General features: G+C 40.4%; 4 protein-coding genes across 5 annotated transcripts; 1 reads left to right on the top strand and 3 right to left on the bottom strand.

The window, feature by feature from the left end:
• Positions 1-685: 685 nt before the first annotated feature.
• On the top strand, positions 686-10,128 carry LOC127764315 (ATP-dependent DNA helicase Q-like 3). The gene is made up of 20 exons (XM_052289177.1): positions 686-823; positions 1,272-1,435; positions 1,597-1,704; positions 1,810-1,817; positions 1,897-1,980; positions 2,181-2,321; positions 2,425-2,459; positions 2,605-2,688; positions 2,795-2,883; positions 3,197-3,349; positions 3,445-3,541; positions 3,808-3,811; positions 3,894-4,043; positions 4,115-4,207; positions 4,300-4,365; positions 4,685-4,812; positions 5,152-5,243; positions 5,315-5,445; positions 5,589-5,698; positions 9,466-10,128. The coding sequence occupies exons 2-20, from the start codon at positions 1,279-1,281 to the stop codon at positions 9,995-9,997; spliced, it is 2,262 nt and encodes a 753-aa protein (XP_052145137.1). The 5' UTR covers positions 686-823; positions 1,272-1,278; the 3' UTR covers positions 9,998-10,128.
• Positions 10,129-11,007: 879 nt separating this feature from the next.
• On the bottom strand, positions 11,008-16,413 carry LOC127763633 (uncharacterized). The gene is made up of 8 exons (XM_052288398.1): positions 16,116-16,413; positions 15,303-15,792; positions 14,066-14,263; positions 13,663-13,935; positions 13,432-13,534; positions 12,694-12,812; positions 12,230-12,406; positions 11,008-12,141 (listed from the first exon to the last, which is right to left on the bottom strand). Exons 2-8 carry the CDS (start codon positions 15,612-15,614, stop codon positions 11,350-11,352), a joined length of 1,974 nt encoding a protein of 657 aa, XP_052144358.1. The 5' UTR covers positions 15,615-15,792; positions 16,116-16,413; the 3' UTR covers positions 11,008-11,349.
• A 1,282-nt stretch (positions 16,414-17,695) lies between these two features.
• LOC127761244 (mRNA cap guanine-N7 methyltransferase 2) lies at positions 17,696-21,426 on the bottom strand. The gene is made up of 12 exons (XM_052285510.1): positions 21,081-21,426; positions 20,589-20,678; positions 20,401-20,479; positions 20,215-20,309; positions 20,045-20,116; positions 19,849-19,958; positions 18,876-18,986; positions 18,701-18,793; positions 18,547-18,615; positions 18,300-18,388; positions 18,130-18,227; positions 17,696-18,047 (listed from the first exon to the last, which is right to left on the bottom strand). The coding sequence occupies exons 2-12, from the start codon at positions 20,667-20,669 to the stop codon at positions 17,925-17,927; spliced, it is 1,020 nt and encodes a 339-aa protein (XP_052141470.1). The 5' UTR covers positions 20,670-20,678; positions 21,081-21,426; the 3' UTR covers positions 17,696-17,924.
• Positions 21,427-22,851: 1,425 nt separating this feature from the next.
• On the bottom strand, positions 22,852-27,033 carry LOC127763676 (polyadenylate-binding protein-interacting protein 7-like). Of its 2 annotated transcripts, XM_052288454.1 has the most exons (7): positions 26,730-27,033; positions 25,167-25,894; positions 24,317-24,439; positions 24,046-24,223; positions 23,894-23,964; positions 23,607-23,731; positions 22,852-23,399 (listed from the first exon to the last, which is right to left on the bottom strand). In XM_052288454.1, the coding sequence occupies exons 2-7, from the start codon at positions 25,824-25,826 to the stop codon at positions 23,192-23,194; spliced, it is 1,365 nt and encodes a 454-aa protein (XP_052144414.1). In that variant the 5' UTR covers positions 25,827-25,894; positions 26,730-27,033; the 3' UTR covers positions 22,852-23,191. The 2 variants fall into 2 exon arrangements, with proteins under 2 accessions (XP_052144414.1, XP_052144412.1); XM_052288452.1 differs by having other exon boundaries at positions 24,046-24,439; positions 26,730-27,032.
• Between the last annotated feature and the right edge of the window lie 507 nt (positions 27,034-27,540).

Genomic DNA, 27,540 nt, shown 5'->3' with positions numbered 1-27,540 from the left:
GATCGATCGGTTTTGGCGTAGCAGTCACTACTCGTTGCTCTGATCTCTCGCCGGATCGGAGTTAGCTAGCGTTTGGTGAGACGTGTCTCTCGTTAGGCGAATAAAGGTGGGATATAGCTCATCCATCAGTTGCAGCTGTGTTCCAGTATTGCAAAGATCAGATGCCTGTGCTTTGGATCATATATATGTTCTGAAGATCTGATCTGATCTGATCACTTAGAGCACCTAATTGCATCAATTCAGATGTAATTGCTGCATCAATGCGCCCGTGTCGGTGGGTTATGGAGATGATTATAGTTAATGCAACAAGAACTGCTTAATTACTCATCACCAACAGTAGCTTAGCTAACTAAGTACCGATTTGATGTAATAAGCTTCACTTCGAAATTAAATCAGGGGTAAAGAATTCCATAGTTTTCTACTTAAGTTAACGCCAACTTACAAGCGATGTTGGAAAGTTGATCGAATTGGTAAATCAAATGTCTCTTAAATTTTCTCTCCATGGAGGGATCTAAAGTGAACTTATTTCCATCGATGCAGCAGAGACGGCAAGTTTCGGCCCATTTATAAAGCCCATATTGGGATCCAACCCAACTCCCGTTGCTTTTTGTTGGGCCCACTTGGTGGGAACGGCCTGGCACTACGTGGGCCGTGGCCCATAGGAAAGGGAAGTGTGTGCCTCGCAAGCCTCGTCGTCTCTCTCCGGCTCGCCGACTTCGCTCGCCTTCCTGCCGTCGCCTCCGGTGCCCTCTGCTGCTGCTGCCGGCGCGCGCGCCACCGCAGCGGCGCCATCGCCGTCGCCGTCGCCGCTGACCTAACGCAGGTACGCCTCGATCTCGATGTCTCCACCGCCACTCCCCGAACCCTACGGACTCCCTCCCAATCACGCCGCCGGGGTGGCCCGCCTCGATGCCTCCCACCGTAGTGGCGCGCCGCTGGGTTCCGATTTGACTGGCTGCGAGCAAAGCTAAGAGGGTGATGGGGTTGATACGCATCTCGGTTGGTTTGGCAGTGCTTGCGCGATTTCTCTGTCTAACGGGTCCTGACTCCTGCGTTGGTACATATATCGGGAGATGTGGGTGTGATCACCCGTTGCGATTTTTTCATGATTTATTTGTTTACCGACCACTCGAATCAGAGTATCACTTGTGTTGGACCAAATCTATAGTATCGATTAGCTGCGGATTTAGCATATTGTTTGTATCGTGATCGTTGTGACACTATGATGGCTATGACATGCTCTTCTTCTTCTGATGATTTCAATGGTTCAGCTGAAAAATGAAGAGACAACTTCCCATAAAAGGTGCATCGGGGGCCTCGGGATCTGGGCATGGAAAGAAAGCTCCTCAGGAGCTGGAGAACGTCTTGAAGCAACATTTCGGATATTCAGGCTTTCGAGGAAAGCAACTAGAGGCTATAGAAGCTGTTCTTTCAGGTGCTCTTCCCGTCTGTGTTTGTGCTTGTAGTCTTTATTTCTTTTTAGTTTTGCTGAATATTTCTGGTCAAAAGAACTTTTGTTGCTGATCACTGAAGTATGCTGTCTGAAACTTTTGTGCACCATGGATTCTATTAATGTAACAAACAATTTATTTCTAGGAAGGGATTGCTTTTGTTTGATGCCAACTGGAGGTGGAAAATCAATGTGCTATCAGATTCCTGCTCTAGTGAAGTCAGGCATTGTTCTTGTTATCTCACCCTTGATAGGTGAATTGATCCACCAAACTTCAGTTATTTCCAGAAAAAAATAGTACTTGACAAATGTGCATATACTAATAGCTTCTTGATATGGTTGAAAAATCTGCTGCTTAGCACTAATGGTAAGCTGTGTTATCTGTTGGTATCTTTTTATTGTTGTTCCTGAATACTATGGATCATCATGGTTTATGAAAATTACAGGAGAATCAGGTTGCCAGCTTGAAAAGCAAAGGTATTCCAGCTGAGTTTCTCTCGTCAACACAAACATCGCACAATAAACAAAAGGTAAGGTTTCCACATTGTGCAGATTAAGGTTTACCTAGGATATTATCAATTATTTATGAAAATTTTTGACTCTTTAGTTTCAACTGAAATTTTGACTATAAATTCATAGCTGGCTGAGTTTACCCGGTCACATGGTTAGTTCGGTATGATAACACTCTTCCTCTTGACTTTGTAATTTGTCATACATGCCTTTCTCCCAGATACATGAAGACCTTGATTCTGGTAATCCTTCTCTAAAATTGCTATATGTTACTCCTGAGTTGGTTGCAACATCTGGGTTCAAGGCAAAGCTAACAAAGCTCAACAATAGAGGTCTCCTTGGTCTTGTTGCTATTGATGAGGTATAAATTAAGTAGTGTCTTTACTCCTCTAGTAACACCCTGTTCTTCTTTTATCTGTGATGAAGAGCATCTGTGGCTTATTTTGCATTTTTTGTCTCTACAGGCTCATTGCATTTCAACTTGGGGCCATGATTTCAGGTATGCATTTATTTTTAGTGTTTGGTGGTGGCTACTTGCTTTCATCTGTTGCCCGTTTGCAGATTCATTGGTTAAAAAATGGGTTGAAGCATTCCTCCTTGTTACAGAATTTGTAAATTGTTCTACTCATTTTAATGAAATACAGACCTAGTTACCGCAAGCTTTCATCACTGAGGAACCAGTTCCCAGACATACCTATATTAGCTTTAACTGCAACCGCAGTTCCAAAGTAAGACACTATCCCCTTAATAGTCACTACCTGCCACCATCACTTCTCTTGATATTTTAATCTAGTGTTTTCTATTCACACTTCATTCTCTTTTTCTTTACACCAGAGTCCAGAAAGATGTGATATCGTCACTGTGCTTGAGAAATCCATTAATTCTTAGGGCATCATTTAATCGGCCTAATATATTCTATGAAGGTAAGTTTTCCAACTTATGGGTTCTTGAACACTTAGCTTGAGTGCACCAACCTTTTATCTTTAGACTGGGGCATTTGTTTTCTTGGTATGTTGACTATTCTTCTGTTTTTACATTTCCATGCTTTCCATCATCTATTGTGGACGCAGGACAGTATTACTGATGTTCCCTTCCCTCATGATTATTTAGTACTTTTCAGTTATGTATCTCCCAGAACATATGGTTCCTGTCAATTGTTTACTGCTATGCCTATATTTTGTCTCTATGTTCAATTCTCTCTTAATTACATATTATAATACAAACTACCTTTTGCAGTTCGCTACAAGGATCTCCTTGATGACGTTTATTCTGACATATCAAATTTACTGAAGTCCAGTGGAAATGTTTGCTCAATTGTGTACTGTCTTGAACGTGCGGTTTGTGATGATCTAACTATGCATTTGTCACAGCAGGGTATCTCCTCTGCTGGTACGTTAATTTAAAGTCACAATTTGTAAGTCTTAAGACCTATTAGGACTGTTGAATTGAGAATTTTCATGGCAGTCCTGTGTTCTCCTTATCAGCTTATCATGCTGGCCTAAATAGCAAGGTGCGGAGTTCTGTTCTTGATGATTGGCTTTCCTCGAGAACTCAAGTTGTTGTTGCCACTGTTGCATTTGGGTATAGTTTCCCTCCACATCATTTGAAATATCATTTCCGTTATGTGACATGCTGATTCCATGTCTACAAGTTCCAGCACACATGTAGTATCTGAGTACTGTTACCTTATTACCTTCCAACCTGTAGTACTTGTTTATGATTGATTTTGGCTTCTGTACTTATATTATATATTTTTTCCAAATGAGGCTCTTACTCTGTTTCCCTCTACATCGCCTCTTTCAATACGGGACTTCGTGTGCATTGATATGTTGATTCTCCTTCCACAGAATGGTATGTTATACTAATTGTTTTCTTTTGTCAGTCTTTCTGAAGAAGTGCTTTGCTAATACATTGGGTTTTATTTTTTTTTCAGGGTATTGATAGACAAGATGTCCATATTGTGTGTCACTATAACTTGCCTAAGTCCATGGAAGCCTTCTACCAGGAGTCAGGACGAGCTGGCCGTGACCAACAGCCTTCCAAAAGTGTTCTATATTATGGATTAGATGACCGAAAGAAAATGGTAATTAGGTGCCAGATTGTACATTGTCATTGAACATGAAAACTGAGGCTTCTATGGTCTTACTCTTACAGGAATTTATTTTGAGAAACACCAAGAACAAAAAGTCAGAGTTATCGTCCTCTTCAACTGAACTTTCAGAGAAGGCCTTAGCCGACTTTAGTCAGGTTGGTGCACTCTTGCTACCTAACATGGAATTGGTCTACTATATCATGCAGTAGATTTCATGTTTTTTTTTTACTTGCATCTCTTGATGCAGATAATTGATTACTGTGAAAATTCTACCTGCCGACGAAAAATGATCATTGAGAGCTTTGGGGAGAAGGTATGACATTAATCCTGAATATATTACTAATACTCCCTCCGTTTTTTAATAGATGACGCCGTTGACTTTTTCTCACATGTTTGACCATTCGTCTTATTCAAAAATTTTATGCAAATGTATAAGATATAAATCACACTTAAAGTACTATGAGTGATAAAACAACTCATAACAAAATAAATTATAATTACGTAAATTTTTTGAATAAGACGAATGGTCAAACATGTGAGAAAAAGTCAACGGCGTCATCTATTAAAAAACGGAGGTAGTATTTTCTAGTTTTTTACTTCCACTATTGCATGCTAACCTGTAAAATGAGTAGGTACAACCAACTTTATGCCAACGCTCATGTGATGCTTGCAAACACCCAAATCTAGTGTCCTCACGTTTGGAGGAACTTCGTCGTGTGCCCACCTGTCGCTATAACAAGATATCCCCAGTCTTCAAAAGGTATGTTAGTTGTGAACTGGAATTTTCCTTCATGTACTCATGATGTTGCCTTTTAGAGAGAACGCACATTGCATAAACATTTTTTTGACCTCTCTTTTCATGCAAAATAATATAATGGGTATATCCATCAAGATAGAACTGATAACAAATCTTATGTGAAGTAGTTGAATTTTGGGCAACAAAATCTACCTTTTTCGATCGGCGTTGGTACCCCTACTTGTTCATCTATAACTTCTTCTCATCGGACAGTGGCACATAGCATTTAGTAGACTCAAGACAGACTAAGTGGAGTAATTTACTTCTGGATTATGCTGTACTAATAATTCATTTGCTTGGCAGCTCGTTGGCTAATCCAAAACACATGGAGACAGAATTTTGGAATCATGAAGATGATGCAAGCATATCAGTTGAAGATATATCTGATTCCGATGGTAGAGCTCACCTTTTCCCCTCTTTGTGCGTATATGGTCACTGTGCACTAATGTCTGTGGGGTAATGGCAGATGGGAAGGAGGTGGTGAGCAATATTGCCATTTCAAAGCTCCCATCAAAAGCAGGGCTAGATGCAAAATTTAAAGCATTGGAGCGTGCTGAAAATGCTTATTATCAAGCGAAAGGTCAGACCAAGCAGCAGGTGATAGTTTGCCTTTTTGTGATTCTTGTTTCTTTCGCAACAACAATGAGTTAATAACTGCTTATAAATTTGACAAGACATATTTTTGAAAGAATCTATCACGTTGCTCAGCTAGTCATAAACTTCAACTAGTGATATAATAGGGTGGGAAGCTTGTTGACAAGAAGAGCATATCTCAGACACTAAGAGATGCAAGCCAAAAGCGATTGTTGAATGGCCTTGGACAAGCAAAGTTGCGACTTGGGAATCTACCGTGAGTTTGTTTTATTCTACAATGATTTATTGTCAATACATGATTTGTACTGTCAGTTTCTTTCAAGTTTCTCCACTCCTTTTTTGGCCGATAATTTCATAAGTATTAGGCCCCTTTGGTTTATAGGAAATACACAGGAATTTCATAGGATTCCAATCCTATAGAGAAAAAAAACCATGAAGAGGCCTTTGGTACAAAGGATTTAATCATTTCTTTCCCTTTGAAATACCTATGGAATGTCAATCCTATACAATCCTGTGTTCTTTTAAAAAAAAATTCTTAAAAAGCAGGGCACTCACGCTGTTCATCTAAAATAACAATCTTGTGTTTTTTCCTATCTTGTATGCAAACACATGTTTTGAAGTTTTCCCTATGTTTTTCTTCCCATAGGATTGGAGAAGCCAAGCAACTCCATTCTTATGTTTTTCCTATTACCGTGTTTTGACTTTATTGTGTTCCTAAGGGAGCCTTAACCTTGGGTATAGCATTCGGTCTAAAATTTCATGAGTATTACCCTTTGGTTCAAAATTTCATGAGTATTAATATTTGGCCTTACATATTATAGGTCGTTTTGACTTTTTTTCTAAGCCAAACTTCTTTAGATTTGACCAAGTTTATAAAAAAATATAGCAATATTTTTAACACAACAAAAAAAATCAAAATATGTTCAATGTTAGAAATATTTTTTTGTTGTGTTAAAAATATTGCTAATTTTTTTGGTGCATTAAGTGTTGCTAGATTTTTCTATGAACTTAGTCATGACTTAAAAAAGTCAAAGCAACTTATAATATGAAACAGAGGGAGTCCTTTAGTCTAAAAATACATGAGTATTAGCCTTCGGCCTAGGGCTGTCAAAAAGGGCTCGAGGCTCGCGAGCTGCTCGAGCTCGACTCGTCTTAGGCTCGATTCGAGCTCGGCTCGAGCTCCAGACGAGCCGAGCCCGAGCCTCTCCCAAAGCTCGCGAGCTCTGTCGAGCCGAGCTCGAGCTTCCAACGAGCTTAATAATATATAATTTTTGTTGTTATTTAATAAATTAGGAGGTTATATATGTTATTTGTATGTCATGTATTGGCATCATATATTTATTTTATTATTTTTCCTCTTCCATTTACATGGTGAACTAGAAATTTTTTTTTAAAAGATTATCCTTGAAATATATATTGTTTTACTGAAAAATCGAGCTTGGTAGTCGAGCTTGAGCCGAGCCTGTTTGAATGCTCGAACATTTTATAGGCTATGTTCGAGCTCAGCTCAAGCTTCTATCGAGCTCGGCTAGTTGACAGCCCTACTTCGGCCCAAAAATACATGAATGTTAGTTTTTGGCCCAAAATCTCCTAAGCTTCACCCCATAATTTCATGAGTTAGCTTTTGGCCCAAAATTCCATGAATGCTAACCTTGGGCCCAAAAACGTTTTAGTATTAGCCTTCGACCAAATAACACATCTAGTGTTAGCCTTTGGCCAAATAACACATGAATTAGCCTTTCGCCCTAGAACACATGAACATTAGCCTTTGACCAAAAGTTGTGGGTATTAGCCTTCTGTTGGCCCAAAAATGTGATTGTTTTCCATCGGCCCAAAAACACGCACATATTAGCCTTCGGTCCCATGAGTATTAACCTTGGGCACAAAAATGCTTGCTAGCCTTCACCTATAAACATGCGAGTATTAGCCTTCGGCCCAAAAATTAATGACCCAAAAATGCATGATTATTAGCCTGTCTTGAAAATACATGAATGTTTGCCTTTGGCCGAAGATTTGTTAAGTATTAACATTTGGCCCAAAAACGCATGACTTAATGCCTTATAAAGACATGAATGTTAGCTTTGGCCCAAGATTTCAGTAGTATTAACCTTTGGCCAAAATTTTTAGTAATATTAATCTTGGGCCCAAGAACATGTTTAGCCTGTTGCCAAAATTCCATGAGTGTTAACCTTGGGCGCAAAAATGTATAATTATTGGCCTTCGGCCTAATTACGGATGAATAAGCTTTAGCCCATTTACACGTATATTAGCCGATACTCCCTCTGGTCCAAATTAAGTTCACTTTTGTACATGAATTTGGACATAGGTTATATCCAGATTCATGTACAAAAGTGAATTTATTTTGGCACGAAGGTAGTAATGTTCATGTGTTATTTGGTCAATGGCTAATACTAATGCGTTTTTATGCCCAAGGTTAGCACTCATGGAATTTTAGGCCAGTGACTAACATTCATGCGTTTCTGGCACACTATTAATACTCACAAAATTTTGGGCCAAAGGATATTACTCAGAAAATTTGTACTAAAAGCTAACAATCATATGTTTTTGGACCGAATTTCAATGCTTGTATGTTTCTGTAGCTTTTTTCAAACCAAAGGCAACATTCATGTGTTTCATTTGCGTAAAGGTTAATATCATGAAATTTTGGACCAAAGGCTTTATACTTGTGTGTTTTGGGGATGAAAGACAAATAATCACGTGTTTTTGTTCCCAAAGGTATTAACTCATAAATTTTGGTTGAAGGCTAATGGTGATGTGTTTTGGGAGCAAAAGGCTAACTAATGTGTTTTTAGCTAGAGGTTATTAGCGTTTTGTGCCTAGGTTAGCACTATTGGAATTTTGGGCTAACATTTTTATGTTTTTGGGCCCAAGGTTAATACTCATGAAATTTTGGACTAAAGGGCGATTCTCATGAAATTTTGAGCCAAAGGTCAATTCTCATGAAATTTTTGGTGAAAGGCAACTCACGTATTTTTACGTCGATGGTTAATAAACACTCATGAAAGTCTGGGCCAAAGTTTAATAGTAATGTAATTAGGACCGAAGGCAAACAATCATGGGTCCAAGCTTAATACTTGTGAAATTTCAGGCAAAGACTAATGGTCATGTGTTATTCGGCCAAAGGCTAATATTAATGTGTTCTCTAAATATGAGTATTACCCTCCCATGCAAAACTTCAGGGTATTAAACTTTGACCCAAAATTTTCCCCTTCGACCTAAAAAAATAAGTGTGTTAGCTTTCAGCACAAAAAAAAGATTAGTTTTAGCTTTCAATCTAAAAAATATGCCTCCAACTCAAAAATTCACGAGTATTGCTTAAGAGCCAAAAAGTCTTGAGTACTATCCTTTGTTCCAATATGTATGAGTATTAGCCTAAGGCCAAATAGCTCATGTATGCCTTTGGGCCATTTATGTATCTATAAATCTTCAACCCAAAAATTCATGAGTATTATGCCTTCGGCATGTGTCCGCATTTATGTATGATGAATTCGGCCTGATAACTCATGAGTATTCACCTTTGGCCTATTTACTCATTTGTATAAGCCTTCAGCCCAATAAATCATGAGTAAAAGCCTTTGACCCAATAAATTTATGAGTATTAACCGTTGGCCCATTTACACATGTATTTGCCTTTGACCCAAAAACACGTCAGTATTAGCTTTTGTTCCTAAATTCATCTGTATTATACTTGGGCCTCAAAACACGAGTATTACACCTTTGATCCAATAGTGCATTTGTATTAGCATTTAGCCTAATAACCCATGATATTAGCATTTGGCTTATTTAAGCATGTATGTAAGCCTTTGTTCCAATGACTTGTGTATATAAGCCTTGCTCAATAACTAATGAGTAAATTATGCCTTCAGCCCAGAAATGCACGGAATTACATCAAAGCTATAACAGGATCGATCCATTATATTTTTGTTTTCAGATTTGTGGTGCTTCTCTTGCACTGTTAAGTGTATATGATTGCTAATGATTTCAATGAATGGGTGCTTTCAGGTTTGATGAAGAGCCTTCTGCAGCACACCTTGAGGTAGAGTGCTTCAAGAAGTACGAGAAAGTGGGCAAGACGTTCTACAACTCGCAGATAGCCGCCACAGTTCGGTGGCTTTCGTCTTCGAGCCTCAACCAGATACAGGACCGCCTCCACGCCCTTGCTGACCAAATCACAGATCATGGTGCTGCGGCAAGCTCCCCTTCCATCGTCCCAGAGTCTCCTCCAGCATCTCCTGATGTAATCTGTAAAATCCCTGGAGAAGCTACTAGCAACGAAGCTAAGGACATACCTCTGAAGAACAACACGGAGGAGTTTGTAACGACGGAGCATTCTGACGAGATTGCAAAGGTGGCGGTTTTATCTGAAAATATGGAGCTCCCCAAGATACCATCATTCAGAGAATTCATGAGCCAAAAAGGAAGGGATCGTGCAACGAGTTCTTCCAAAGTAGAGAGCCTGCCTTCCGGTGTTCGTAGAAAGGTTGGCATTGAGAAGCAAGGGACGACGGGACCATCCAAGAAGATGAAATCATGAGTGATGACATCACTGTTGTACGTACTGCATACATCCTACCGGATGAATTTTTCAGTAGAAATACTCCTAATGGCTCATATTATAAGACTTTCTAACATTGTTCATATTTTTTATAGATGTTAATAAATTTACACACACACATATATATATATATATATATATATGTATATATATATATATACATATATATATATATATTTATTTATTTACCTACATAGGATACTCATATAGGACTCCATGGTGCCCGGGCTCTAAGGTATAAAACACACAAATTCTCTCAAATTTTTAAAAATTTTCAAATTGTGAGTATATACCTAGATATATGAATTTGATTCATACATATAGCTAACAACAAAACAACTCAAACTCAACTTTATTTCACAATTCATTATTACATACCTAACGAATTATATGTTTGAATGTTATATACCTAGAACCAAAATCTAACAAAAAAAAAAGGTTCAAACTCAGTTCAAACTTGTTTGAACTTGTTAGTAAAGAAGTTAATGTTCATATCTAAACATTTAAAAAAATTTCATACTCATTTAAATTGGGTATATACTCAATTTGAATCTTGGAGCCCATACTCCATGTAGCACCAATTAATATATATATATATATATATATATATATATATATATATATATATATATATATATATATATATATATATATATATATATATATATATATATATATATATATATATGTCGAGATTCATTAACATATATATGAATGTGGGCAATACTAAAAAGTCTTATAATATGAAATGGAGGAAGTACATATATTTCTCAGCAGAAATGCGGCCATTTCTTTTCTTTAGCTGATGTTTTAGTCAACATTGCAAGTTTGCGTGAAATAATCTGTTCTGCAAATGGGATGTTGACAGATTTTGTGCTGCAGATCCGTGCCTACGATACACTTAAAGTTACATACGACTAAAATTGTATGGGCACGGGAAAAACTAAAATTGTATGCTACTTACACTTGGAAGTTACATACGACTTGCACTTGAATTACATTTGTAATTATATCTAAGTTAATATAATTACAACATAATTATACTATAATTACATTTAATAGATTTTAGGGAAATTTTCCGTTCAAAGTTGTATAGCTAATCCCTTAAATAATTTCACATCCTCTAAACGAAAAAAAAGGTAGAAATTTCTTTGCGTAACAGAAATGGTCCTTGAGTTTGTAAGAAATAGGGCAACGTTTGTGGTGCCTTGTGATTAGGGACCTGAGAATTCTGTAATTATTCCAGAGGATGTTAGATACACTTAACGAAACTATCATTCTATTGCATCAGCGTTTACAACAGCTGGAACTACATATATGTATGTGTCAAACTAGGGAACTTCACTGTCAAGACAATCACTGACTGGGAATGACGAATCCTTCTCAAGCTCAGCGATCAACTGCTCAATATTTCTTCTATATATAGGCATGTAATGATCGTTAATCATCATTTTTGAAAGCCTCAGTTTGCCATATAATGACCTTGGGGTCAAGAAGATGCCTATTCTGGTGTCCGAATCACCGGTCGTGTCATCTTCATGAGGCACGCTCGACTCTTCGGCACTGACTGTTTCCTCTATGGTGGAAGTTAATATATGCATGATTTTACCTGGAGGATAAAATCTATGTACCTCCTTGTCATTGGTCTCACTGAGCACATCTTCAGCTGCGCCACCCACCTCTTCAGTAATAGCACTTTCAGTCATATCCTCCACTATTTCGTCATCTTCACTCCTTCGGTACAACTCATTTTCAAGTTGCTGCCACAGCTCTACGTCAGTCATCCTTTCCTCATCCACATGGTGATCAATGATGTCCTCACCGTCACTATCTACCTTCTCATCCATCATTCCAACAGCATCTGACACCTCACTCGAACTCTGAACCTCTTCTGATGAAGCAAACTGCATGGTTTCAGTTTTAACTATCTCTGTGGTTTCAGTCAACAGAGAAGTGGACTCAGAGCCATCATTTGTTGTTGCTCTTATTTCTTCTGATGTTACTGTTGAAGTGGATACAGTATTAGTTCGCCTCCTTGGGCCAATACATGTCCATGAGGATAGCTGAAGTGCTGGTCTTGTCCAAGCTGCTTGTGCTACACTACGAGCTCTCCTCATTACAACCTGACCATAAGGATACATAGCCAACATTATTAGTCAAGGATAACATAAATGTATTTGAACTTAGCGAGAACAAAGCTATGGAGGCAACCTGTGTCCCGGTAGATACAGGTCTTAGGATAGCACCAGCACCAGCTACTCTTGCTTTGGCATTTGCTATTGAAGGAAGTCTTGATCCCAAGGCTGACGCAGATCGATAGAAAGTGCTCAGAATTCTGGTTTGCTCTATTTGGTGGCGCAGATCGTTTAACCAGGCAGATGCAGTAACCTGTATGCAATAACTTCTATTTTATATTTTGAAAAAAGCAGGAGTTATTTTATTACAAAAATGGCATTATTGTGAGCTTTGACGATATACAAACATCCCTACAGACATGAAAAAAAAAGATATTTTTTATGCAACTTAACTATGACTATTATATCTTATATCTACTTCAACAAGAATAAGAACTCATATCAATTACAACAATCCTGTTGACAGTTGATAAGCTGATAAGACTAGCTATAATACTATGTTCCACTGCAGAGAATAAATCAATAGAATGCAAAAAAAACCTCTGAACGAAGATCGTCTACTGATGCAGCTGAAAAGGTTGGCACCAGATCAGCTCCATTGATGACTGTAGTGATAAAATGCACTCCTGATTCTGCCAGATCCCATGTCATACAAGCAGCTGCAAAATAGAGCATCAACAAAACAATAAATCAATCCCAATATTGCAACTTCTGTATTGGAGATATGGTAGTCCATCAACATTTTGTTCGGAGTTTGCAGTGGAAAAAACTCCATGTTCTTAAGATGCAAATATGCACATGGCTCTATTAGATTCGACAGGCCTAACTTCTAGGAGAATCAAAAGTAAGCTTCCAATGAGAATTGGGGAAGAAGAGTTAAGTTTATATGAGATTCTAGGTAGACAACAATTATGTTTATGATAGCTCCAAACAATAGCAGTTTCAATCTTAAGATCATTAAATCACTATCTACACCATAAGTTGATCTAAAAAGATAAGGATTGGAACCATTGTACTCAAACATGAGGAAAAAAACATGTTTACTTTTCTGCCCCAAAATATTAAGATGCACGTTTCAAATACCCAAAGAAAAAAGAACTTATTCGTCAAAGAGATATCTAGTCCGTTATCCTATAATGTTTACTGCATGAGATGCAGGTTTATGTTAACAAAGGAGATGGCCAGTGGAATAAGGAAAAGTGACAAAGCAGTATTTTCAATTTTCATTGTTCAGTGTGCAGCAAGATAACTCTCAGAAAAACATCATAGCACACATACCTGGAGCAAAGGAGACACAAGTAGTAGATGCAAACTCCTGCTGTTCCCTCAGGACATATGTCAACAGAGCTGCTGTACCACCACCAAGTGAATGTCCAACAATCTATACAAATTTACCATGAACACAATACAGAATAAGTGCATCCGTCTCTAAATGGTTGTGCTGATACGACGTTCAGCACTATTACAACAGTGGGTAGGAGAGCACAAAAACAGTGCAAAGCGCTGTACCTTTATTTTATAATCTGGATGTGTATGCAATGCCTGAGCAAGACAAGGGGCTGCAAGCTTTGCAATCCATCTAGCTGCTGCAACCATCCCAAAGTGCGCGTACCCTAAAACTAAATCGCTAACACCACCTTCCTGTACAATAGTATGGTGGAATGGAACCACAGCACCAGTGGCTGCTGTTAGTGTGTCCCTGATGCTGTGGGTTCCCCTAATTAATAGAAGTATACATTGCTTGTCTCTATCAAGTATAATGGTGAAAGCTGGCTTCAAAATCTGCAAGGATCCCAAGAAAAACACCAGATCAATGCAAAGTAGGCACTTTTTTCCTTGTGAAATATTACAGGAATGCAGAATCAGCAAGAGAAGAGATACCCCTAAAGAAAGACAGGTAAAATTCACTCACTCCTGCTTTAGGCTCTTGCATAAGAACATCCTCCGAAGAGTAGCCAGTCGCCTCCAAAAACAACGGGAACGGCTTCTTGGAGAAATGCCAACATAGTGTCAACAAATTTAAAAGATGCTTTAAGTCAGCAATTACTGGAGCTCCATTGAGCTCCACACTATCATCTCCAGCATATATGCTTGCTACAGGTACATTCCCCTGGAACACATGTCACAACCAGTGGATCAGAAACTCTGCTGAAGTGTGTGTGTGTGCCGGTGTGCACTACAGATTAGTTTTATGCTGTAAAAAATATGCTTTCAGTTGTATGTATTTAGGATGGGCAGCATTGTGGATGGTAACATACAAAAGGAATGGGGGTAAATTTAATGGAGTGAAATGAGGGAACATATCCTATGCACACAAGTCTTCTCATATATACACCGTGCACACCAACTAAAACATGTCACCAAAAATTCAAAAAAAAAATGTATATGTACTTTTAGTAGTATTACATCTATCTGTAAAGTCTCATTTTCAAATTCATTATATATAGTGAGCAAAAAAAAAGAGACAAATTTCTAACAGATTTATACTCTCAAAACTGTCGAGAGTTTTTATCTTTTCTGTCACGGCTAAAATATATTGATTTGAGGTTAAGACTTTACATATAAGTGTAATACTATTGGAAGTACTTGTACATTTTTTTCTAGATTTTTTTATAAAATTTGTTAGTTGGTGGGCACAGTGTTTACACGAGAAGGCTTGTGTACAGGATATGTTCCCATGAAATGATATATACATAAAGGGCTTCTTTCAATGATACCATAATTTTTTTTATCCATACTACAAAAATCCTTCATGTACTTCTACCAGAAATTGTTGTTCCGGAGAGGGGTAAAATTTTGCAGGGTTGTATGGAGCACCTTCTCCTTTTATTTATATCAGATGTTCAAGACAAAAAGCCAATAATACAGATTGAATAATATGAGGTAAATGATCTGCAAGCTGTTCAGATCGTCAAATCAATTTATAGGCTAGGATAAAGTGTTTCCAAAATTATTTTACTTTTAGTTTAACAAAATTGAAGAGCCCCATTATGCTAACAAAGCTAATATAAATGCACACTGCACCATATTATAATCACTACAATATTTGCAAGATAAATCATGGAAGCAGACCCTATTAGCTTACAATTATTAAGTAGTACAAATTACAAAGATGCATGTTTATTAGCAACAAAGGAATGGTTACCAACCTGACTCTTGAGGAGGAAGCTAATCCCAAAAGCGAGGTCACCGATGGGCCACTTCCCAAGGGTCTCTGAGTATGTGAACCGCAGTGTCTCCGACAGAGTGGAAATTGTCTCCAGCCATGTGGCAGGGGCACGAACATCCCTCCTTGACACCCTGCTCCTGCTGGTGGTACTGAGGGCCCCCCTCGTCGCGGCATCTCTTTCATTGCCGCAATCGCCTTCCTGATTCAGCTTCTCCACCTGAAGCCGGCGGTTCAGCGTATAGTACAGAAGCGCAGCCGCACCAGCTGCGGTTGCCATTGTTGCTGTCGCCATAGCACCTGCCTAAGAAACGCCCCCACTCCACTAGCTTGCTCACAGCCTCCACTCCAGTGGAGCACCACCACCACCACCACCACCACCCAAGGTTATTAATGGCGCAGCCAGACAGCGTTAATTTAATCCCTCTGATTCTTCCGCTGGAGATGCAATCTTGGGCAGCACAAAGTCAAACCTGGTACCACACAGATAGATTTCGAGCCTTAATATTACAGCGAGGCCGTCGATTTTTCACCGAGATAATAATTAGCCGTTACAAACGGGAAAACAAACCCTAATTTTCCCAGCCCTACATACAGCACAAGTAGTAATAATGGATCATTGAACCCCTACACCAAATCAACCCCCCAAAAAAAACCACAAGATAATAAATCGACCGAGAAAACCAACGTGCGGAAGCAACGAATTACCTCGAGAATCACCGCAAATCACGCACACACAAGAAAAAAAAAGAGAGCGTAAAGGCTCAAACGCGGAATAGTAGGAGATTAAGATTACCCGGAAGAAGAACGCGTCCGAGCGACTCGGGGAGGCGAGTCGATCCGGATTAGGACCCCGAACTCGCGGTCGCGGCTAGGGTTTAGGACGGGAGAGGAGGAGGGATATAGGAAGGAGGCGGCGCGGCTCCTTCCTCCGGATGGAATCGGTGGCGGCCGCCGCGTCGCGTTCGTGTGGAGCCGAGCCCTGCGGCGAATGGGGGACGAGGAGGAGGAGGAGGGATTTCGGTGGGAGGGAGACGCGGCTCTTCTCTTTTTTTTTCTTTTTTATTTTTTCTTTTCCGGGAAGCGGTTTGCCGCTGCCGCTGCGCGAAGTCAAGTAGTCCGATGCGTTGCGTGCGGTGGTGGGCCGGGGAAGGGGGCCCCAACTATATCCATAGGATAAGGGTCCGGTTACTTCGCGGCGAAGTGGGTCTCGGAGTAACAGTTTCCCGGAACTGTGAACTCGGTGAGACGGTGAGTAGCGATTTGTGTTTGTGCCCGTCCAAACTCCAAATCAGGACTGTTATCCAGTTATCAACAATTCAAACAAACTCTATAAAAATATGAATTTCAGTTTTAACTTTTCTAGCTTGGCCAGTGTTTCAAGCGGTTTACCTTTAGGGGTTGTGTTTTCTCCTGCTCTATTCAATGAAAAGGCACACCTGTGCTGTTTTTCGTTAAAAAAAGTAAATCTAAAACTGGATATGACATATTCTAGTATGTCCAGATTCGTTGCAATAAGATATGTTATATCTAGTTCTAGGTTGGTTTTTATGGAACAGAGGAAGTATATAAAACCAAATATTGGTACTACTCTCGAAGCAGGTGAAAATTTTATTTTTTGAGGTTTGGTGCTCTCCTGAGCGGGGAAGGAAGGCAGTCGTGGTGCCGTGCAGGTGAGAGCGGGCCACCGGTCCCGGTCCGTGTGCCTCCGTCCCCGGCCGCCGTGGGCGATCAACAATCATCCAGCAGTGCTGCAGTGGCCAGCGGCAACACCACCACCAACCTTCCAACACCAACTCGATCAACCGCGTCCCCCGCTTTGCACGCGCGATTCGGTCCATCCTGCCTGCGTCTGCGTGCCCTCCTGGTCCACACCCGGTCGCGAAAGCGCGCGGCACGGCACAAAACCGCAGGCAGATGTCGCCTGTCCGGAAGCGCATCGCGGCAGGCACGAGTGATGCCCAACAAAAAAAACTTTTGCTTTGCATCGAGTTCGTCGTCGCGTTCTAGACACCGCTCTTTTTATCTTTTCTTTTCTCCCTTTCTCTCGGCATATGCATATGGAATGGATACGAGAGTTCATGAGGGGGAAAGAAATGCAGCGTTGACGTGTGAGACGGAAGTGATTCGCGATGGTTTGTTACCACATCGTGCAAAAGAAAAGACAGTCGGTACTGAGTCAGTCGTAAACGGGTAATGATGTACTCCCTCCATCCCATAATATAATAATCTAATACCGGATTGGACATTTCATAGTACACCGAATCAGACATGAGGTTGTCTAGATTCATTGTAACATTTCAATGTCTCATCTAGTATTAGGTTGCTATATTATGGGACAAAGGGAGTAATATTTAAAGGATCCACTACAAAATTAGTGAACTACTCTATCAATATCTTCTACCGTGACATATGACATTGGTGCTAATTCTGTCTTCTCAAGAATAACTGAAAGGTTTTCTTTTTACAGGTAGAGCCTAAATAAATTTAGAAACTACGTGAGCATCATGCATATGTATGCATCCATAAACCACCAATTGCAGCTTTGCAGGAGCATCGTTGCTCCAACTCCAGCAGTGCGCCTATATCCAGTTGTTCAGTGAACTTAAAGCCTCATATCTGCAGGTCCAGGACCAAGGATGCCTTTCTCATTATCCGCAGGAGGAAGTATATCAGTACGTGAGACCCTTCCATCGTCCATTGATGCCTGCTGCGTCCAGAGCCATTCCTGATATTTCACTCACAGTTAACAAAAAAATATCAGTAAAATGTGATAGTAAATATCAACACCTGCTAAATGCAGAGCAGACCTCTTCTTGATCATTCTCAGGATCATGCAACTCGGGTGTTACAATTGGTGGCATTGCATCTGGGTCAGGCTTCTGGAAAACAAAAGTTGAATACAAGCCTGCAGAAATTATATCAGGCAATGAGTAAACTGGGACCTTCAGTGAATCCTGAAGGGAAAAGGCTACATCACCTAAAATATCAAACGAACGAGCGACAAGCTTTCCACGCGGATCCACCAAACTGGAACCATAACCACCAAGCAATGGAGCAAACTGAGTTCTGGAGTCGGTGAGAACACACACAAAAAAAAGTAACTATCAGCTTTAAACAGGGTAACCTAAGCATCGCAAATAAAAAAACCGAAGAATGGTTACTCTAAATAAACAACAAAATGATGCAAAGACAATAATATAGAACTTGCAATAGGATATTGGCACCTGTTATCATCGTAAAACTCGGTTAAATTCTGGATCTCTACATATTCAAGTCCTGCCTCCCTTGCTAATCTGTTTCAACATAATCTAACAATGTGATACCTTACGAAATAAGGCTGTACAACAATTGTTGGAAGACTAATAAGGAAAATATTACCTCATAAAGCTGGGAAAGTGGACCAGGCAGTGATTCTCGAACATTGATTCATTTGCAAATTTGAGTTGGTACTTTTTTCCAAAGAAAGGAAACCTGCACCATATTGCATATGATCCCTCACCATAACAAACCTGAATTTTTATATATATTTAAAATACACAAGCTCGAGTCATACTTTTCTTCCTCAACTTCAAAGGTGATGACATAGTTCTCTGAGCGAATGCTATTTGGAACAGTCTTCAGACCCTTATTATGTGAAGCCTCGACATTCTTTTGATATTTTGTCCTACAATTTAGAAATATCATATAAGTTAGAAACATCCAACAGTTACGGCTAACTCAATTGAGGTATCGATCTTATTCTTCTTGGTAATAATTCTAGCCTTCTATCTTAGCAACTGCAAAATTTATGCCATTGGCTATTTCTTATATAATCTATAATGCAAGAAGAGAATTTTTTTTGGAAATAATACAATTTTAATGGAAAATCGCAAAAATATATATGTCGGTTAGACGAAATCGCAAGTTTAGCAACCTGTCGAACATCCGTGGTTCGATAGAGTACCTATCAAACAACCGTAGTTCGACAGGGTACCTATCGAACTGGGACAGTTCGACATGTGATAAAATAATTTTTTATAAAAAGAAAAAACACTGTAGCACTGTAGCCGCGCCCCTATCGAACATTGCCTGCTCGATATGTCCCCTATCGAACTTTGCATGTTCAATATGTTCCTACCGGGTACTGTAGCAAGTACTTATTTTTTTTTTCTTGGACCAACTATCCTGTCAAACTACAGTTGTTCGATAGGTTCCCCTGTCGAACCACGGTTGTTCCCCTGTCGAACCACGGTTGTTCGACAGGGTGCTAAACTTGCGATTTCGCCTAACCGACCTATATTTTTGCGATTTTCCATTAAAATCATATTGTTTTTTTAAAAAAATCGCAAGAAGAAAGAAATTAAGACATAAACAAGGTTCTAAAAAACTTAAGTGTTATGCCCCTTGTAATACTTATGCAGCATAAAGGACTACTTATGCTATTTATGTGCTACAAGATTAGGCACCCATTGCCTGTATGCAGCCTTGAAGACCTTGGTCTATAACGCTAGACAGAAAAAAACAGAATTCTCATGAGTTGCCCATACCATATTGTAGATGAATCAGGAATTATGCCAACAAAATAGCCTCCAGGTTTGAGTAAAGATGATACATTATTCAGAAGCTTTTGAGCATGTTCCTCACTCTCGAAACATAACTGTCTTTCAATATAGATTAACAGTGAAGATTAGCAAAGCTCATAAGTAAACACCATATTACAGCAACAGAAAACAGACAACTTGCCTGCAAATGCTGCATACAACAAACTATATCTGCTTGGATGCCCTTTTCTTGCATTTGAGCTTCAAAGTCATCCTGTTGTATAAACCACTAAAAGTGTCAGCTATAAACTACTCATGCTAGAATGTTAGTGTGTTTAGTTGCAAGTATGAAAGGAGGGATGGAGGTTGTACAGCAGAAGGATCTAACTCGATGAACTCGGACGTGAAAAGTTTCTTTCTGCTCTCCCACAGCTCACGAGCATCATTGACACCTGATGCAGAGGCATCTATTGTAGAAAGTGGTATGTTCGTCAAATTAACACGACAGACTAGACAATGTAACCATGGAGAGGCTTAGGCTAGTGTGAATTATCCTACCAATCCCTATGTAGTGACCAATTTGTGCATCGCCCCACTTGTCTGTATCAACCCCACCATCACAATACAGGTCACAGACCTATTGTATTTCACAATCAACAAAGAGAAGCATCAGTTTTCTGATTCTAAGATTCACGCTGATCTGGAACAAAATCAAAGATCAGGAAAGAGGGGAGCAGATAACAGACTGTGGCATAAGGGAATGCGAAAATCTTGATAAGGGCAGTCTTAGCGAATTCATATAACCGATGATGCGGTGTCACTGCCATGCACTAACCCTGCAATTACAGATAGTAGGACATGAGCCAATGATGAAAAAATATTTCTACAGATACTGCAATGGTGGTGTTGAGCACATACTAAAAAATAAATCGCAAAATCAAACAAATCTGGCTTTACTAACTCAGATAATAATAGCACATGCAACCGCTAACACTACGCTTCCCTAGTTCCTTAGAACTTAGAAAGTACACCAAAGGTTTAGGGTTTAGGGGGGTGAATTAGGTCAAAGTAATTCCTGCTCTAGTGACATAATTAGCAAAAAGCAATCGAGTTCTAAGAGCTTCCCGATCTAGAAACTGCAATAGCAGCAGCTCATCCTCGAAAAAAAAATCAACCCATTCGACAGTGCCCAATCTATCTACCGCGCGCGGCGCAGCAGGCAATGCGGGGACACCAACCTGGTGACGCGGCGACCGGAGGAGGAGGAAGAAGAAGAAGCAGCCGGCACCCGCGTGCTGGACGAGAACCCAGCGACGAGCCGCGGAAGGGGGCGACCGCGGCGGCGAGCGCCAAAGGCGGGCGGCGCGGAGTAGGCGGGGAAGCAGGGGGGAGTCGGGCTGCGGCTGATCGAGGCGGAGGGTGGGTGCGGAGGCCGAGCACGCAACGAAGGGGGAGGAGGAGAAGGCACGCGCGGATCGGGCGGCGAGGCGAGGCGGAGAGCGGAGGCCGGAGGGAGGAGAACAGCGTTGCTCACAGGCACAGCGAAAGAGAGTCAAGAGTCAGAGAGAGAGAGAGAGAGAGAGAGAGGGGGGGGGGGGGGGGGGGGGAGGGGGGGCTGTTTGGGGAGCTGGAGCCTTCACCCTTCAGCTCTCAAAGCTCTGTAGATCTTAAGAAACTGTAATTGTAAAACTAAAAAATAAACTAAAAGTCAAAATATTTTCACCAATTAGCTTATCAGCCTCAGATAGCGGATCTAAATCCACTCAAGAACGGTAACATCGGATTTCGTGAAATCCATTGATAAACCGATAAAACTTGATCGAAAAAATGAAGAGGTTTTTGTTTTTAACCAAATCCGAAAAGTCCACATTTTTGGATTTCATTGAATTATAACCCTGGGCAAACGTAGCATGCGGAAATAGGAATACCTCTGTGTGTGGCCATACGGCTTGTGAGTAGTAGGGTTCAGAATGTCGATAAATTTCGATCGGATTTCTCATCGTCTCGAGTGTGGATTTCGTTTAGGATTTGTCAAAATTCATTGACAGACCCATCATTTGGTTGATAATAAGCAAAAGCGTAACGTTACATTTGCAAATAAAAAATAATTTATGAATAAAACTTTTATATACGTGTTCTTAACGATTTAAAAGCAAAGGCCGAAAAACGAACTATGATGAAAAAGAAATCTTAAAATCAACTTTAAATTTAAGGTTGAAAATTTAAATTTTAGCTGATAAGCATAAGAAAAAAAATAAGAGCATGAAGCGTGTCAAAATTAGTGGACGTCTCGTTGGGCTCAAATTTCACTGGTCAATCGAGATCGCAAACCCACTCGTTCTCGTTGGGACCAGCTTTCACTTTGTAAGGCCCAGCTCACTGCAGACTGCACTCGGTCACTGCAGACTGCACTCGGTTTAACTAACTTCTGTAAATTGTCCCTTTCTTTTTTAGGTCTGACATCTACCGGGCAGCCACAATGTAGCAATAGGAGAGGGTCTTAAATCTCTAAAGTGGTCATTATACATTGTGAAAGTAGTCCATACATAATGTCATAAGAATAAAATAACAATACTTTCTCTTCTCTCTCTCCTCTTCTCTCTCACATGCCATACAATTGAGTGGAACTAGTAAGACCCAGGCTAATGCCTTCTCTTGCCAGTACATTGTAGCAAACACCATAACTAATACCGGGTCCCACCTTATTGCTTAAGTAGACATTATACAGTGAGCATGCCCTAATACGCACATTTTGACAGTAAAAATGATGAGAGATTCTAATGGGAAACTTCCGTCCCCTCCAGATTCCTGACATGACCACAAACCTCAGTAAGAAACTTCTTAGCTAGATAATTTCAGTTTAGTCTCAATCCCTATATATAATACCTCCATTTTCAACATCAAAAAATAATCACCTTAACCAGAGAAAAAGGGAAAATCATGAGTTTACCTCCACCCCAAATTCATGCGCAACACATGTGGCAATTCCAATAAGAACATAAACATTGGTTGAGAGGACTACCGTAAGTCTCCACGTTAATTAACTAAAAACAAGTTATACCTGATATGTACATACGACATGTACAACGAGAAACAATACAACATACATGATGTTTCGTGCCGTTCTTCTCTGGCCCTTGGAGTAGCTAATTAGTATACGTGCATTGTGCATACAGGTATAGATAGATATATTTTACATTGTCAGGTTAGGGCTCACCTTCTTTTTTCCCCCTAACCTCCTTTTCTTCTCCCAGATTGTTTACCTAGAAGACGATGTTAGCACAGGTTAACATGGAGCAGACCAGGCTATGGCTGCGTGTGATGAAGGCCTTCATCCAGGAGGAAATGTTCAAGGGCGTCCGGCAACCTTGCCTCGCGAGAGCCCTTGGTGTGGTGTCCTGTTCCAATGCAGATCATGATCTGTGCCTTCTCCAGCTGACCTTGTAGCACCCATCAGGAGGGCAAGCTCAGCCTTCACAACCTGGATGGCTTCGCTCACCTGAAGCCCATGCAAGTCGATCAGACGGTCCTGGCCTTGTTCAGATGAAAATGGGTTCCTGCAACGAAGCAGGGGAAGCTAAAAAAAACTAGATGCGCCTTTAGAGTGCAAAAAGATACTTGTATGCAAGAGGAGAAAAGATGAATACAATGTGCAGTCCAGGTCCTGGTATTTTGTTAGTGGTCAGTAAGTTGGCAGGTTGAAAAATACTTTTATTTATGAAAGGTTAAGGTCATGTGAATTGGTTATCAGGGAGTTAATCCACCTTTGCTGATAAATAGCTTCCCTAGCTGTCTCATGAGCTGCCTTCATTTGCAGGTTGTACAACTGTCCCTTCATGCTCAGTTCCTTTGCTAACGCTTTGTTTCCCATCATATAAGCTTGCGTGGCCTGCCAGAAAATATTCCAATCATCCAAAATAAACATTCCACTAGATCAAAGGACAGTGATCGATAAATGGAGGTAGTCAACACAAGAAAACTCAAAGCAAGTAAACAAAATGATGCCATGAATACATTGTGCAAGATGAACATGCAATTTAAGAGTGCTTACTTGTTCAAAACATGTATTGCGTATGCGGGCAAAATCACCAGCTTCCCCCCTTGATTCTGAGCACATGCTTGCTGGACAGTAGCATAAATGCAGGCTATCAATCCATAACTGGAGCACGGTCGGAAATCAAAATGTCTGGATGAGAATATTACCCATGGCATCACCAGTCTTTAGACTGACTGGGGCTGAGTGAACATTACTACTGGCCTTAAGGAACTTGTTTCCTAAGGAAGACCTTGTATCACAGCCATACTGTTTCCGCGCAACAATACTCAAAAGACCATTAGCATACTTGGGACTTTCATTTTTAAACTTCATGTGGCCAGCATCCTGCAATGCAAATCTTTGAATAGCTGAAACAAAATCTCCAGTCCTAGACATTGTTGAAGAGTTGTGTCTGTTTGTAATTCCATGGGCACCTACATTGCCTTCAAACAAACAATTAAGGTCTTCTGTTCCAGGTAGTACAGGGAAGTTTACTGTGCCAATGTTTGGTGTATTTGGGGCCAGATTCAGATTCTGACAGGAGCTAGCATCAACTTGCATCTGCAATCAAAAGAAAAGGTCGGATTTGCGTGCAAGTACTGCATTTTTTTTAAGAGAATGGGAAAATCCCAGCCTACATATATATGCCACAAAATCTCCAGAACACAACATGCACTAAAAGGTTTTAAAAAATGTAAGACAAAAAATATGTACAGTTAAATATAGATATGCTCTAGCTTTAAGGGTCAACTTTGTACTGTTACACAGAAAATGTAATGTCCCATCTATAAGTACCAAGCAGAAGTTTTAAAATTTTTACTTGAAAAAAGAATAACTTTAAAACAAAACGATCTGCCTACAGGTCAAAAGAGGCTAAAACAATAAGATAGCAACACAAAGCTCTAATACTAATGCATAGCAGTATAGCACGAATTATTCATACATACAGTTTGTGCTTTGTACTGACAGCCTAATGCAGCAGCTAATAGATGAGCAAACGGAAGTTGAGTGAAAATTCTAATTGCCTGAACAGGCATATCAAACATTATACTAGTTTTGGTCATTATTCTCACTTAGTGAAGATGTCCAAGTTGTTAGCACCAGTCAAAGCAAAGTAATAGAACACTACATTATAATACCCAACTCTGCATCCCAGCAAAGCAATTAATACGGGATACTACAATGTTGCGAATGATGGGTGCACAACTGGCTATCAAGACAAGAATATTTTACAGATTTATTTTCCTTATATTAATATTTAATTATAAGGACTAGATTAGGAGATCACCTCTAACTGAGTGAGAATTTCAACAGTAAGGTCGAAGTCGCAACCATTAGCACAGTACAACTCAGAAAGGCTCTCCACAGAAAAACCAGGAAACTGGGATACTAAATACTCAAGTGGGTCATGATCATAAAGGAGGTCAAGCTTCCCATTAGTATAACATAGGTTATCTGCATGATTTTGCTCCCCACTGTTTGAACCTGAATTCTCATCATAATACAAATCATTGTGCCCCAGGTCAAGATTCTTGCCTGCTTGAGACAATAACCCATGATGCTCTCTCGACAAGTTGCTGGCTGCTGTGCCAAAGAAAGGGGGTGCATTCAATGACAATCCAGAAAATGACAATTCTCCATGTTGCTGTTCAACTTTTTCCATATCACTGAAGTCTGGAATAATATCATCAGGAAGCTGTCTATGCCAAAACTGGTGTGTTTCATCATCCGAGTTATTAGATTTTGATGATTCCGACCTACCAAGGTTCGTTTTACCAGAGAGCCCCCTAAAATCTGGTTTACTTACATCCGCAACTGTTCTACTTCCAAAAGGCGACCTAAAAGTTGAAGGGACAAATTCTGCTGCATTTGGATTTAGGGTGGTAACTGTACTTGGTAATTTTGACCCTGCATCTCCGCCTTTTGTAGAAAATCCATGTGAACTCATCTTCTTGCAGATTCTGTGCAATGTCACCAGTACAAGGTAATATATCCAGATGATAATTTATCCAAGCCCTGGAAAACAGTTCCAGCAGTAAGTAAATGCTGGAACATAGTGGCAATTGGCAACAGCCATTTCCTATTCTAGGAATACTAAAATTTAACTGAAGAAAAAACATTCCAACAGCGAACCAAGAATATGCACTACACAGTGATATAGACTATTTGGCAGCATGGGAAGAATAAAAAGGAAAGAAGACAAAAATAGGTCATCACAACTAGATAACAAGAATACAGGTAGACAATGTCCAGAAATTACAAAGCTACAAGCAATCCACTTTCGCTAATATAACTAACCTTAAACGGTCAGAGATTTTTCCATTCTAAAAATGCTACTACTAAAAAAAGTTGCAACCATAAATGTAGCAAGCAGCCTGCTTCCCCATTCTCACAGCTCATAAACCAAACAACGTCTCTCCCAAAAGCCACGAATTTAGTTAGCGTTACCACCACGGTAGCAAGTGAAACAACCAAAGCATCCACTCTCACACCACCCCTAGAAAACTTCGCCCAAGAATGTACTCCAATTCAGTCTAGTAGTATTGTTTTTAACAGAAGCATATAATTCTTCGTAAATTCGCAAGTGGATGGAAAACATAAAGGAATTTTGTCAAGGTAGGTGTGCACAAAGGCAAAGAGTGCACAGTTACTCATGCCCACAGCTCTAAAGCGGAAACAGAAAGGAGGCCTTCCGCACGGGAACGACGCACAACCACCCACCCACCGCACCCAGCCCAGCCGAACGGGGCACCGCCATGGATTCCAAGCCAGATCTAGGAGGAACACGAGGAGGAGCCCCTGAGCCCGCGTGGCATGATCCAAATGGGAGCGAAACGAAACCCCGCCGCACCTTTCCGGCGGCCGATCAGCTGGAGCGCAGCCGGAGGCGGCCGGCCCATATATAAGATGGCGAGCCCTCGACGGAGAGCGGCCCCTCCGGCGGCGGCGGCGGGTTGATTGCTCGACCGCGTAGAGGAGTAGAGAGGAGAGGGAGTGGAGATGAAGATGGTGGGGAGGATTCCTTGGAAGGAATGGAAGAGAGTAGTATCGGGGGAAGGAGGGCGTGGAGTGGAGTGAAGTCGTCAGCGTCTGGGCGAGGCGAGGTGGTTGCGGTGGCGGACTCGCGGGAGCGCACTGTGTACCTCTACCTGCTCGCCGGGGTGGTGCGTCAGGATTGGTTTCCGGTCGCAGTGCTGATCTGGCTGACACGCACCCTCTAGTAATAGGGCTGTGTTTAGTTCCTGAAAAAGTTATAAGTTTAGAAAAAGTTGAAAGTTTATGTGTGTATGAAAGTTTTGGATGTGATGATGTGATGGAAAGTTGGAAGTTGGAGGTAGTTGGGGGTGAACTAAACACGGCCTAGGGGTGAGTTTGAGAAAAGAGGAAAATACGCAAAACGAGATAAGTCATCAGCGCATGATTAATTGACTATAAATTATTTATGAATTTTTAAAGCAAATTTTATATAGAATTTTTTTTTGCAAAACACACGCTGTTTAATAGTTTGGGAAACATGTGCGCGGAAAACGAAACAAACTTTCTCACGATGTTATCCTGTCCAACGCCTGATTTTAGGGGGCTGTTCATTTTAAAGCTAAAATTTAGCAAATGTAACCATCTAAATATTGTCAAAAGTTGACTCTTAAGATTTGGTAATTTTA

Source organism: Oryza glaberrima, chromosome 2 (genome assembly GCF_000147395.1).
Source record: "Oryza glaberrima chromosome 2, OglaRS2, whole genome shotgun sequence".
NCBI classification, from domain to species: Eukaryota; Viridiplantae; Streptophyta; class Magnoliopsida; order Poales; family Poaceae; genus Oryza; species Oryza glaberrima.
Note: the sequence above shows the minus strand (reverse complement) of the source record. Positions and strands in the feature narration are given on the sequence as shown.